Here is a 13,598-nt window from a genome sequence, read left to right as displayed (position 1 = left end):
GCGCGCCGCTCTTCGTGTTTCCACCCGGACCTTTTTATACCCCCCCCGCCGCCCCGCCCCCTCTCCGGGCGACGCGCACGCGACGATTACATTACTTACACTCGATAAGCGCGGTGGCCCCCCCGCGCGCCTATCCGTTGTAGGGAATACAACTGCCTGTCGCGCATGACACGTGACCCCGGGAGCACGTGGAGGCGGCGGGGTGAGCCCCCCCCCCCCATTGATTCTCTGCTGTTGTTACTCTGCGGGCTTCTTACAGCTGTGTCGCCGTGATCAAGTCGCGCTCATTGCTGATTGCTTTTCTTCTTTCCTAAGGTTCCCGAGCAGGCGTCTTCCTCTGCCGGCAGACCGCGGGGGGGAGGGTGGTGAGCGACTCGTCGTCCCACGTTGCGAGTTCAACGTTCCGGACCGAGGCCGACTCAGCTCATCATCATCGCCGTCCCACCGAGGTCGCTAAATAAAGAACCCAGTTTGTAGCAACGTTGACAAGCACCGTGTGTCCTTTTGCTCGTTTGGCCAACGCAGAGTTTCAAAGCTGACCGCGCTGCGGGCAGCAGAGGGCAGTGCAGCATGACGGGTTGGACTGCACTTCTGTGCTCGCACGGCTACGGTCACCGCCTTCCACCCGCACTGGCCAGCGTGGTGAAGTATGGTCAAATTACCCCCACGATCCGCGCCACGTGGCGAGGCTCTCGTCCAGCGGTGGCTGGCTCGACGAGAGGACCCTGCGTCGACTTGTGGGAATACTTGCCCCCGGCGTGTGAACGTGGAGTTTAGTCACGAGCAGTGGATCGACCAAAGGACTGCACATGTACTTAATGCAGTAAGGGGCCGTCCATAAATAACGTCACGCGATTTTTGACGATTTTTAACCCCCCCCCTCGTCACACGGCGTCACAAAAAGTCAGACCCCCCTTCAAATGACGTCACAAAGCTCTGCCCCCCCCCAAAACCATATTTCCATTTAAAAAATAAAACATGCTTCAAATCACTTTAAACTATTGTCATAGTAATGCGTATTTAATGTGGCGCTGCACTCTGATGTATTAAAAAGGTGGCGTTGGAAAGCTGAAATTTAGCATAAAATTCAATTTAAAATATTCAACGTCTAACGAAAACTGCAGATGTTCAGAATATATTGAAATTCTCTTATAATGATAAAATATTAAAAGTAATTGCAACTATAAAAAATTCTTGAAACTTTGTAGTAGAACGAAGCAAAATGGAGAGTACAATTATAACAATCACATATTCATTTCACAGAATGAAAAGCCCTGGTAGAATCATTAGAATCAAAATGTTTAATAACAATCATTTAAAAAAAATTCTAAATGTATGCTTCTCCATTCTCCCATGGAGAAGCAAAATGCTACTTCATGTAATGTATAAAAGGTGACCTTAGTACATTTAAATAATAAAATAGTTAATAATGAAAATAAATCAAATTAGTGTTATAAAAATTCTATATTTATTTAAAGTTATGCATTTTGATGTGACGTCACATTTCTTAACCCCCCCCACCTCGTCACACATCACAAATGTCTGACCCCCCCCCCCCTCTAGGTGCGTGACGTCATTTATGGACGGCCCCTAATGTGTGTTTCATATTTTTTGTGGTGGTCTGAACTTGTGTTTGTTTTGAAGCGTCACAGAGGAAGCCATGAGCACTGTCCTGGCCTCGTGCCTGCTGCGCTGCCTGGGTTCCCTGCCGCCTGCGCGGGTTTTGGAGGAGCTGACGTGGGGCGCGGAGGAGCTGCCTCAACCCGAGCAGGTGGAGGCGCTCCTCCACGTGGTTCGAGCTCTCGCTCCCGAGCAAGAGAAGGAGCCGCCAGGACCCCACGGACAGACGACGGAGTCTGAGGGGCTCGATGGAGGTCAGGGCAGCCAGGGGCACGTCGCGAAACCGCGTGGTGAGGTGGACGCGGCCTGCCCCATCGTGGTCGATCCTGATCTGGCCTCAGCGGTGGACAAACTGGTCCTGTCCAGCTGCCTCCCGGCCTTGTGCAGGATTCAGACGGAAGACGCGTGGTGCTGGACGGAGCCGCTCCCTCAAGGCGACCGCGAGGTGGTGGCACGCCGGCAAACTCAGAAGCGCCTCCTGCACCTGCTGTGCCGCCTGCTCGCCCGCTGCCTACGACTCGGTGGCGACGCCTCCGGGGAGCTGGTCGTCGCACGCTGCCTCTCGGACATCCACGCGCACAACGATGAAAAGGCCAGCGGGTGGGCCCCTCGGGGGGACGCGGGCGTCCCGCTAGGTGGCTCGGGAGGAACGGCAGCGCACGGCGGCGGAGTCGACACCCTGGACGTGCACGTCGCTGTGGAGTTGCTGTGCTACGTCGTCCGCTCGCTCGGGCCCCGAGCTGTCTCAGGCGCGACGCTTCGTGTCGTCTCGCAGGCTCTGGCGGTGTTAGAAGAAGCTTTGGCCACCAGGGCCCTCAGCCGTTTGGTTCCAGCGCTGCTTGCCGCACAGAGAGACCGCGAGGCTGCGGCCGGCTTGCTGAGGACGCTGTGGGGCGACCTTGCGGAAAAGCGCCTGGACGACACCGCCCGCAGCCCCTCCTCCTCTGTGTCTCGGGCGCTGCTCTTCCTGTGCACGATGTCCGACTGCGTGCTGCCCACGAGCGATCCCCACGGCGAGCGGTCGGCGAAGGCGGCGCAGGGCGGCGACGAGGATCGGGCGACGGCTCCTGACGCCAGGTCTCAGGGCCTCGTGGATTTGCGAACGTCGGCCGCCTTCTGGCGCACGCTGCAGGACGGGCTGCGGCACGCGATGCCGCTGAGTCGCAAGCGAGCGGTGTTCCTGCTCAAGCGCGCTGTGGACGTGAGCGAGAGCCTCTCGAGAGACGTGACGTGCTCCGACGACGACGATCGTGACGGTATGAACGTCCCCCAGATTGTTTTTTTTTGTTACCGGCTGCCGAATAAAGAAATAAAATATATCCCATTGCAGGCTGTATTTGCTGCTGAAATGTCAGTTCTCGGATGCTAAGCAGAAGTGAACCAGCATAGTGCATGGATAGTACATAGATAGGCGACCAAGCACAACAGGCGTTATTGGCTGTGGGACTACTTTTGTAGAATTTCCACAAATGGCTCAGGGCTGCAAAAAATTACATGATTATGCGTAATGCACCTACCGTAGCCATGCATCGAATTTACACGATTCAAGCTCACTATTTGATGCAAGAAACAATTGTTATTTTTTGCAGTGTCTTTGTCTTATTTTCTGTTCATTTGTACAGCATCCATTCACTTCAACATAACACGAGCTTATCGTTTGCATGTCTTTTGCACGTCTTTTGCACAGGTCGTAACTAATAATTGTTGTAAGCGCACGATCCCACGCGTACATTGTACATGCTGCTGCGCCTCTGCTGCTGTGGCAGGTGTTCCCGTGTTCTGGTGGTCGGTGGAGGCCGCGCCGGCCCTGCTTCCCGTGTGGGAGAGCTACATTCTCGTCTTGGAGACGCTGGAAGAGAACCAGGTGAGGGGCGGGGGGGGCGAGGTCGCACGGCGCTCGCGCCTGCTGACATTGAAGCTGCCGTGGCTCGGTGTGACGCCGGATGGCGGTTTGCCGGATCCTCGCGACTCATGGTTTTTTTGTTTGCGCAGCTGCACGTGGTGAAGCCGGTGCTGCCACGACTGCGCGCGCTGGTGGAGGCGACGGTGGCGCCTGGAGCAGGTGACCGGTGCAGCACGAGACACGGGGCACCGGTGGTCATCCATCACGTGATCCGTGACGCAGGGCTGTGTAAATCAATCGCGAATTATCTGTCATGTCTAATGAGAGATGTCATTGTTTGCATGACAGCTCTCATTAGACATGTAACTATTCACCTTAGTGCGATTGTATGAATTGTCAGGATTTGGGGTCACTGATTTATTCCAGAATGTTTTTCTATTTTCTTATTTTGAATATTCTTTCCCATTTGCTCTCTCATTTGCAGAGTTTTGTTTGCCCTATTAGCCTGAATGTTCAGCATGTGATGCAGCACGCCATTGCCAGACTTCTCACCTGCAGTTGTACATTAGACCATATTCCCACTGATTTTGTACAGTGTTTTGACATGCATGTAGACACTATATAAGTCCAAATTTTAATTGTGTTAAAATGATTTGAAGCTTTCGTGACTGCAAGGAATCATATTCTTAGGTTTTTTCGGTAAAGTCACGTAGGTAAAACATCAAAATGAATGTTTTTATTTTATTTTATTTTCATTAATTTTGATGTTTTACCTACGTGACTTTACCGGAAAAAACCTAAGAATATGTGTTAAAATGTACATATATTTTGCATGACGTTCCAAGAATTAACTTCTTACACGTACGCTTTCATCCTGAACGTAAGAATCAATGGACGAACAGTTAACGTGCTCCTCCCTTAATAAGGACGCAGAAGGTGCATTTCATCGGTGTGGTAATCCTTGTATGGATGGTGATGATGATGGTGGTGATGTTATGAACGGTGTTTGGTGCAAAGGGCGACCGCGAGCGGCGCTCGCCTCGTCGTGGCTGTGCGTGGCGCTGGGCCGCGTGTTCGACAGCGAGAACAAGATGGTGCTGCGTGAGGGCGTCAAGCTGTGTCTCTCGCTGGACGTGACGCGACGACCCTCCCTGGGGCAGCCGTTTTTAGAGGTGCCGCCCCCCCCCCCCCCCCGCCTGGCCGCCCCATCACATTGTAGCGTTTTAACCCTGCATCTTGAGGATCGCGATACGTATGTATGTATGCATGTTGAACGTGTTTCGCACCGTACGTAGTCAACCGTGCTAATCGGAGGTGCGGGGGAAGGACAATAAACTAAACACAAGAAGTAATTCGAAATAAATGAGTTTTCAATATAGATTTAAAAGTGCATAGCCCCAGCGGCTAATCGGTAGGAAGAGCATTCCAGACGGCCGCAGAAGCGCATCTGAAAGCGTGCGATGTGGTGACCGTATTTGTGTGCGAGACCGTGCGCTGTGTCGTCATATTTCCACGCACCTGCCTTCGCTGTACATGGGTGACCAGTGTGTGTTCATTAGTTTACTATATTGGTTTTCCTGTAAAGGAGATTGCAGTGCACTTCCATAAAAAAATACTTTGTTATTTTACTGGTGTGGACAATTGGCACGGTGATTTGCGCATTGCACTATGAACCCGAGTTTGATTTCTGGATTCTGCTAACATCAGTGACGAGTGATATCAGAGCCAGTTCTCAGCCACTTTCAGTGTGGTGAAGAGACCATTGTGGTGAAGTATGATCTACAACCCTTCATGACTGATACAGTGACAAAGGGATACAATTACATGCGGTGTATTTGTTATATTTTCTCCTTTTTTTCAGAAGACATTTTCTTTGTGTGTGGTGAAAAATGTTCGCATGAGGTACATTTTCCTGTTTTCTTGCAGTTTATTTGTGGCCCACTCATGGACGCTCTCTTGGACATCAACCTGTACCAGAGGTAGGCATCTGTCGTTTACGTGACACTGCAGTATAGTTCAGAACTGTGACCAAGCTTAAAAATTCTTGCGAGTGAAAGCAACAATAATTCCCTTAACGTGAGTATTATCCTCTTTGTTTTAGCCTGTCCGTGTGGTTCGTTGCCACGGTGGTCTTGAGCCCTGTCTTGCGAGAAGTGTGAGCAATGAGCAGCGAATAGAGTGCAGCGGTGTTGCTGCTCCCGGTGGCGTGCTGGGTGTTGAGGAGAGCATCGGCGAGGTTGGCGGTCGGCTCGCGTGTCGCTAGGATCCCGGGTTCTAATCCATGCAGCCGCCTGCGATTAAAGACGCGTTTCTCAAAAGTACAGCTCCGAGAATTAAAAATATCGGTCAGTTTGCGATGCGACAAACTTTACTCTCAGTGGCAGAGTGGGTGGGAAAATGCTGCCCCCTTCAGTGTGGAGCAGGGGTCATTTTTAAGGGATCTCAGAGGAAGCTCTGTGATATTCGCTTCCATGGGCCATTCTCCAGAAGGAAGCGTTGCACTCTTTGTTTCACGACGCCAAGGACACAATCGGGATGACATTGTAGGAAAAGATAAAAAAAATAAGAGCAAGATCATTGGCAAAGAACCACGAGCTACTGCCGGAGAAACTTGCGTGGTCTGCAAAAGGTGGTGGGTGGCGTATGTACATCTGTATGTTGAACTTCTTTCACACCGTACGTAGCCAACTGTGCTAATCGGAGTGTGACTCGTCTGGTGCCCTTCTGTGTTCCAGGTGTGCGGGGCAGCCCATCGGATCGTGTCCGGCCATCGGCTGTCTCCTGGAGACGTTTCTCCCTTCTTGTGCTGCTGCTTTGCCTGTCCAGAGGAGAGGTTTGGCGAGTTGTATTGGTCTTGCACTAATGTTCGTATTTATTGGCTAGCGATAGGAGATTCACGACAACCACGATTTGGTACTTGTCCCATGATGGGAGATGCACTGGAATACGGGGAATTTTTTAAGTTGACCGACAGGGGAACAGAGTGCTTGTGTTAAATGACAGTTGATATATTACAGTTTGCTTAAATGTCCCACATCTCATCAAGTTTGGAGTCAACTTTAGAAAATTGTGAGAAAAAAGCACTACTCAAAAACGAATCTGGATTTTTCCAACTAATACACAGTTCAATAACCTGGGTTTATTTTATTTCAACACTTCTTTTAAATTTTAGTTTTGTACAGTATCTTAACTTACATGGCTCGTCGCGGGCTATATGAATGACCCTGTGAAACGCTTCCGGGTGATCTTGCACGAGGGACGCTTCGTAGGAATTACTTCATCGTTATTGCCGCTTAGGTCACGGGCAACAGGATTGTCTAACGGGAGTCGGCCGCCGCTGATTGCTGCGCTTTCCAGGCGCGTTCCTGCTGCAGGCGCTGAGCGGGATCGTGCACCGCCACTGGAGCACCGTGCCCCTCCTCTTCCTGTCACGGGCCCTGGCCGCCGTCCCAGCGTGCCCCGCGTGGGGGCCCGAGGGCCTTCTCGTGCTCAGGTGAGGCCTGGCAACCGAGGCGCGATTTGCGGACGCTGCCATCTTGTGATGGGTCTAGCGCACTGGACTTGTGTGGAAGTATTCGCCGCTGGGGAGACAAAGGGCGTGGTGTTTGCCACCCGTCCACTCGTGTGCCATGCCGGCCTTCATAGGTGCTCGCCAACAGCATTTGCCCCCACGGTCTGTTTAGGCTATACGGAGAACTTTGTCTTTGTAGGGAGGTGGTGCGCTGCGTTCTGACGACGCAGCAGGTGCTCCTGCGGGGCGCCGCTCAGTGCTTCCTGCTGCAGGCGGCCGTGCGCCTCACCGACTCGGTAATGCCCGCCACAAGTGACAAATATCGCACGGGAAAATGTATCTTAAACTAGCCGCCTGTGTCCACATCGTCCGCTGTGCGCCCGGTCTTGTCACGTCGCGGGAGCTCAACCGGGCTGAGCTCGGCCGGTGCTTGGTTGGGTGCTCACCGTGCGCAGACAGGTTGCCATCGGGGTTCGTGGGGCTCATCCCAGGAGGGGGGTTAAGTCTAGTGGGATATTTGATTTTTCCTTTGCAAGGGGTGATTTACACGAGGAGAAATAAACGCAGGAACTTATAGAAAACCCATGAGCCCAATTGCTGTACTGCCGTCTATCTCCTTGCCACCTTGTAACATCCCCTGTGAAGCATATGTTGGATGTTTTTGATGAACATATTCGCGGAATTAACGAGGGTGGACACAGAGCTCGAACCGTGAACCTCCGCAATAAACGGCCAACCCACGACGACCACTCGGCCACGTGACCGCCGAAGTGCTAGGCCGCAGGTGTCGACCACCAAACCTGTTTGAAGAAATGCGTGCGATATGTGAAATGTGGTTTTGCACAAAATGTTTCCCGTGTTACTGTTGCGCTGATGCGTTAAATACGTTGTTCTCTACGCCGCTGTGTGCCCGGTTGACGTGCTACGCGGTGACGTGCTGCCCGGCGAAGAGTCGCGTGAGCCTGGGCGATGTCCTGGCGCTGCTGGCGTGCGTTCGTGAGGACGAGGCCCTGGGCCGGGGCACCACCCTCTGGGCTCAGGTGGGGGCCCTCCTGGAGTGGCCGTTTTTGGCTGCCGAATCCCTCTTGCTGAGAGCCGTTGCGAAACAGCGGAGGCCTTAACCTCGGGGCTCGTAGGCCACATGTGTCCCGGGAATGGTCTTGGGGTGGGCCGACCAGCTATGGTCCTTCGAGAGATATGGCTCGCCATGACATAGAGAGATACAGATGAGTGAGGCGACAGATTCCTGTATGAATCACCCACGGTGGAATGGTAGGATTTAAAAAACACAACTAGCACTAATTATCACCATCATTATTTTACCATGAGCATGAATCATCATCACCATCATTCACCACCACCATTAATCATCATCATTAACCATCAGCACTAATCATCACCATCATTCATCATCAGCTACATCCGTGATTATCCCCGCTGGGTGTACACCTGGAGGTGTGACGTGCGTGCCCCCCCCACCCCCCCAGGTGTGCGAGTGGCTGCGTGTGAACGACTCGGAGTTCGCGCCCTGTGACGTCGGTGCCGCCCCTCCCGCAACCTCAGCGACCGCTCTGAACCGGTTCACGCTTCACTCCATCGGAACCTTTCTCAAAGTGCCGGCAGATGAAGGTAAACATTGAACCAAAATGCTCCCGAAAGCAAACCAGTGCAACGTAATCAGGTTTTGATTGCTGGCAAGGAAAATAAAAAATTCCGGTCCAGATGCCATCATTAGCAACAACTTTGTCACGATCCTCGGGGTGTCACAGCCACGTCTCATCTTGCCGCTGATCCCGGTTGTGGCCAAGCTCGCGCTGAGAGTCGCGACCGGGCTCTCGACAAAGGGGGTTCTGCTAAAGTGACAGCATGAACAATGAGTGACTGCTCGTTAGACGCACAATTCATTGCGTGTGTGGTGTGGAGCTGGAGAGAGGAGGATTGGTGTTGGCTGGTGAACCCCGTGACAAGTTGTGCGTTTGGCAACCGTGCCGTGCGCCCCATTCCTCCGTGCCACCAGCAGGGGGCGAGGGGGCGCTGCTGCCCGACCCGCAGGAATCGCACCGCGTGGCGCTCACGATCCTGCTCGCTGCTGACGTGGATGCCGGCGCTCCGCCTCGCAGGTAAGGCCCCCGTCGCTTCAAACGGGCAGGGAAGGCGCATTGAGAGGCGTTGCAGAAGAGGGATTCAATGGCTCACTGGACTTGCAATCCAGAGGTCGTCGACGCGAATCGACCTCCCCACGCGGCAGTTGAGACGATGAGTCACTATCAAGTTTTTGTGCGCTGGCTGTTCCAGCAATTGCTCTCGGCCCGGCGAGGCTGAGCCGCTGGCTGAGTTCCTGGCGCCCCTCACGGACACGCTGCGACGGCTGGGCTCGCACGCCTATCTGCCCCGGGCCAAGGCCGACCGCGCTCTGCTGCTGCTGTTGGCGCTGCTGCGGAAGACTGAACCCAGGGGCGGAGCGGAGCATGCTGGGAATGGAACAGGCAAGGTTTATCCATCGGTCTCTCCAAACAAATACAAAGATCCCCCGTGTCGCCTTAACAGACTTTTGGGGCAAGCGCTGTTAGCGAGCACCTATGAAGGCCGGCACGGCACACGAGGGGGTGAGTGGCCAGCACCACTCCCGGCCGCCTTTGTCTTCTCAGTGGCTATCGCACCGGGTACTACTTTTGAGGCCGAGTCGACCTAGGGGAGGCCCAGGACCGGTTCAGATTATCGTCACTGGTGTTGGCTGTGAGCGGGAATCAAACTCTGGTGCCTAGTCACCGCTCCGCCATTGGAATCTTCTCCACCAGAGGGTGCAGCGCCCCGTTAAAGAGGCCGGCTTGTGTGGCAGTCGTGTTCTAATCTTTAGTGGGTTGTGACTAATTTAATCAATTTATTGAAACCTGTGCAGTTGGCACTGCAGTGTTTTTACACATTTGTGCACGGGTATGCTGTGTTGGTGCTGCTTGCATTCGAGCAGTGGTGTTTGTGTTTGATTGTTGAGCATGCTCTGTCGTGTAGCTTTGGTGCGGGATTATTTTTACCGTGCTCACGTTTGTTAGCATTGTGCTCGTGTTCTCGGTACGATGCGCGTGGCCCAGTGGGTATCAGCACAGTCCTCCTCTTTGTCACAAATGCTTGAGTGAATGCGTGCACGTTTGTGTACATATGGGCATCCTTGCATGTGTGTGCTTACATGTGTAGTAATTACTCAGGAGGCTTGACGACGGGATCGGAGGCACACTTATTTATTAACACAACTTGTATACAGTTAGCGAGTATACACAGGACCTAAGGGGTAACGTCCCCTTACTCGGCTAACAGGGAGACACAACATCTAAGCCCCGCTAACCTAAGCCCAAGTCCTCCACTAGGGAGCTAGGGGAGGCTACCTGTCCCAGCCCTGGTCAAGCTGGGATCCGACCCCCTGAGTTCCCAGACCTGCTCGTCAGTCTGGGCTCTCGGGGCCACGCCACCGGCTTGCCCTGGTCGGCCCTGATAAGGACAGCGAGCCAGGGGAGCTCCGGGGCCTATTCTAGCTGGTCTTCCGTCTTCGCTGGTTAAAGCTGATACCTCGACCTCGAGCCCTCCGACTCACCCCCTCTTATAGTCCGCGGCCCCCCCGGGAGGGGCCCGTGGGGGATGCAGGTGCGGACGTCGGTGTGGCCACCTCCTATGTGTACGGCCCTAACCACGCCCCTTGTGTTTGTTTGCCATCCGCTCCCATACACAATTACACCTCTACACATGTGTGTGCTTACATGTGTGGGTGTGTGCGCTGCAGACACGGTGCGCTCCGTGCTGCGTGATGCGGCGCAGGCCTGCGCCGAGGGCTTGTTGCAGTACCTGCTGCGACAGCTCACCTACGAGATGGAGCAGGTATAGGGGGCCATGGAAAGATGTCTGTTCCTGGGTTCTGCTCTTTGTAAGAGACTTGCATGTTGAACTTCTTTCGCATCGTATGTAGCCGTGGTGGTGGTCGTAGGGACTCGGGTGGTTGTGATTGAAATGCGCGATTTCATATAAGCCATCAGTCAATGACAACAGCCGCAAATAACAGAAATCTCTTTTGAACATATTATGCACTTCCATTGTAATAAATTATTGTACCCATGGTGGCGAGGTGTTAACTACCTCGCCTGGTATACAGGAGGCCGTGGGTTCGATCCCAACTCTGACGCCTGCTGTATATTTGGGTTTGCGTGTTCTCCCCGTAGTCACTTGAATTTGTCTCCGGGTCTTCCGGTTTCCCCCCCCACATTTAGAAACATGCGTTTAGAGTATTTGGCTGCCGTAAATTTCAACATGATAAGCTGCTTCCGTTGAGCAACAAATTCTGGCCAGGTCATTTCTGAGATATATAGCTCAGTGGGCCTTACCTGGTAAATTAAAATAGTTTTTGGGCTGTATGAAATATGGATGTGAAGATTTGGCTTCTCGGAAATCTGCTCCCGCGCCCCATCCCCGCCGCCTGTGCCCACGCTCGGCACCGCGGCCGCCGGTCCCTCCCCCTCGCCCCGCCGCCGCGCAGGAGCGTGACCTCGAGCGCGCTGACCTCCACCTGGACGTGCTCACGGCCCTCGTGCGGGTCCTCGGCGAGGGCCCTCCGGGGGTGGCGCCGTTCCTCGTCGACTTCATCTCTCGCCTCGTCCGCGCCTCGCTCGAAACCTTGCAGGGACGCCCTGAGGTGAGGGCCTTTTTGGAAGCATTTAACTTTTTCCCTTTGCAGTGTTGCTCTTTATTGAACGTTGAAATGTCAGGGAATGACGATTGTTAAACTTCGGCACTTTGGGCAAGCGGCCTCTCGCTTCTCCTCGGTTGACCCTGCCCGCTGGGTTCTCCCTGAGCTAGAGAAGCTCGTCGGTGGAGGAGGCCGGGGAACTGGCCACATCAATTCGACCCTTGTCGTCGAGACTCGGGGATGAGGAAGGGTGCTCACTTGGTCGCGCCTCTCTGTGCAGGAGGCGCAGACCGCCCCCCAACTTCTCCAGCGAGCGGTGGCCGCGGCGTCCCTGGCGTGGACGTGCGGCGTAGTCGCCGCGACCCCTGACCTCCGGCGGGGCTGCCGTGCCGCTCTGGAGGCCGCGGCGCGCCACGCGACCTCCGCGCCCCTCAACCAAACGTTGGCGCGGCCCACGGGCACACTCGCCGCACGGTACGCCCGCCCCGTCACGTTGCTTCCGGAGGTAAAGGTGCAGCCCCTGTATGTGCTTGCTCGTGCCGCTGCTGGGAGAAGGGCCTCCATTACAAGGAGCTCGAGAGGGCCCCTCTCAAGGACATTTTTGGCCTCCCCTTCCACACTGACCAGACGTCTTGTAGGAGGTGTGAGAAGCCACATTCACAACGATACACGGAACTGCCGATCCCCTAACTATGGTGTACCTATTCATGGATGGACACAAGCTGAGGGATTTAAGAAACATGCCCATTTCTTTTACTGCCGTGCCGGGAGATAGAGCCGGCGACCTCTGGATAGCAAGTCCAGCGTGCTCACGCAAAGTGCGCAAGATTGCAGCCCCGTGGCCTTAAGTGGTCCAATCAGAGAGCAGCCTGGTCGACAACAACAACAACAACACCGTGGACATAATTCGTCGTGTGGAGAAATCGTTGTTTACGTGAGGCTGCTAGGGAATTAGCCAGGAAGGGGCTCAAAGGAGACCTGGCATAGGCGGGGTCGCTTTGGGAGGCGAGTGCCTGGGCTTTGTGCTGAAGGACTCGCCTAGAGCAGATGGTGTGGGTGCAAAGAGGCTGGAGATGAAGTCCCAAGCTGCCGTTGTCAGTGTTGTCAATAATGTGTTTATGCCGTGAATGCCAAGGCTATAATTAAAGCGTGATTGAAATCTAATCAACACTGATACTAAGGTTGCTTTTCCATTGTACTATTCAGTCAGGAGCAGTGGCGAATGGTTATCACTCTGCTAAGAGCCGAGTGACCTGAGTTCAATTCCCAGACACGGCTAACACCAGCGGCGAGTGATGTCAGAACCGGTTCTGGGCTCCTCTGACCAGCGTGGTGAAGTATGGTCAAACAACAACTCGTGACTGACGAGGCATGGCCAGACGGGGGTTGGGGTAGGTCTTCATCCAGCAATGGATTTACAAAGAGCTTTATATTATTGTGGTTTCGTACGGCTTCTCGCTGTGGTGCGGATGTGACGCCTGGTTCCAGGTTTACAGATGGGTGCACAGGGACATTAGCTTGGCACCGTTTCTCTTGGAGGCAGGGGGCCCTTTAACCACAAAGTGCTCATCCTAGAGGGTCTCACTCCCTTTTTGGAAAAGGAGGGGTTTTTTTTCGCCATTAAATTTCACTTTTGGAATTAGAATAAAAAAAACACTGGCTGTTGGTGTCCAATGTTTGTGTGATGAACGCTTTTCTTGCCAGCGTGGGAATCACGATTGAAAGCTTTCAATCTGGCGATGTTTGCCCCCTCTGTCGCTGTCAGCATGTGTTCTCAACTCACTGACAGCGTTGCTCGTTACGCACAATGGGATTAATTTGCTCGCCGTAAGTGTCGTGCAGTTTCCTTTGCCTCAGATAAATAATTTATTGCAGATTGTGTTTTATTATGATGGAAGCTCCTTACTACAAATTATACAGTGATCTTATTTACTGGATAATTTTCCACTTGGTCT

At 53.5% G+C, this 13,598-nt stretch overlaps 1 protein-coding gene across 4 annotated transcripts in view; it reads left to right on the top strand.

Moving 5' to 3' along the window:
* The first annotated feature begins 72 nt into the window (after positions 1 to 72).
* Positions 73 to 13,598, top strand: part of TARBP1 (tRNA guanosine 2 -O-methyltransferase TARBP1) — a 65,113-nt gene continuing 51,587 nt past the window's right edge. For 3 of the 4 annotated variants that reach the window (XM_078858690.1, XM_078858688.1, XM_078858691.1), the window contains exons 1-17: positions 73 to 202; positions 316 to 449; positions 1,645 to 2,876; positions 3,387 to 3,484; positions 3,613 to 3,682; positions 4,481 to 4,635; positions 5,390 to 5,442; positions 6,199 to 6,296; positions 6,821 to 6,956; positions 7,174 to 7,270; positions 7,925 to 8,014; positions 8,462 to 8,603; positions 8,992 to 9,094; positions 9,270 to 9,460; positions 10,747 to 10,841; positions 11,494 to 11,649; positions 11,924 to 12,117. In XM_078858690.1, the coding sequence (XP_078714816.1) occupies positions 1,661 to 2,876; positions 3,387 to 3,484; positions 3,613 to 3,682; positions 4,481 to 4,635; positions 5,390 to 5,442; positions 6,199 to 6,296; positions 6,821 to 6,956; positions 7,174 to 7,270; positions 7,925 to 8,014; positions 8,462 to 8,603; positions 8,992 to 9,094; positions 9,270 to 9,460; positions 10,747 to 10,841; positions 11,494 to 11,649; positions 11,924 to 12,117 (2,894 nt within the window). In that variant the 5' untranslated portion in view covers positions 73 to 202; positions 316 to 449; positions 1,645 to 1,660. The remainder of the gene's footprint in view (positions 203 to 315; positions 450 to 1,644; positions 2,877 to 3,386; positions 3,485 to 3,612; positions 3,683 to 4,480; positions 4,636 to 5,389; positions 5,443 to 6,198; positions 6,297 to 6,820; positions 6,957 to 7,173; positions 7,271 to 7,924; positions 8,015 to 8,461; positions 8,604 to 8,991; positions 9,095 to 9,269; positions 9,461 to 10,746; positions 10,842 to 11,493; positions 11,650 to 11,923; positions 12,118 to 13,598) is intronic. The other variant, XM_078858689.1, reaches the window with a different exon arrangement.

The sequence above is a fragment of the Lampetra fluviatilis genome, chromosome 7 (genome assembly GCF_964198595.1).
Source record: "Lampetra fluviatilis chromosome 7, kcLamFluv1.1, whole genome shotgun sequence".
Taxonomy (NCBI): Eukaryota; Metazoa; Chordata; class Hyperoartia; order Petromyzontiformes; family Petromyzontidae; genus Lampetra; species Lampetra fluviatilis.
Note: the sequence above shows the minus strand (reverse complement) of the source record. Positions and strands in the feature narration are given on the sequence as shown.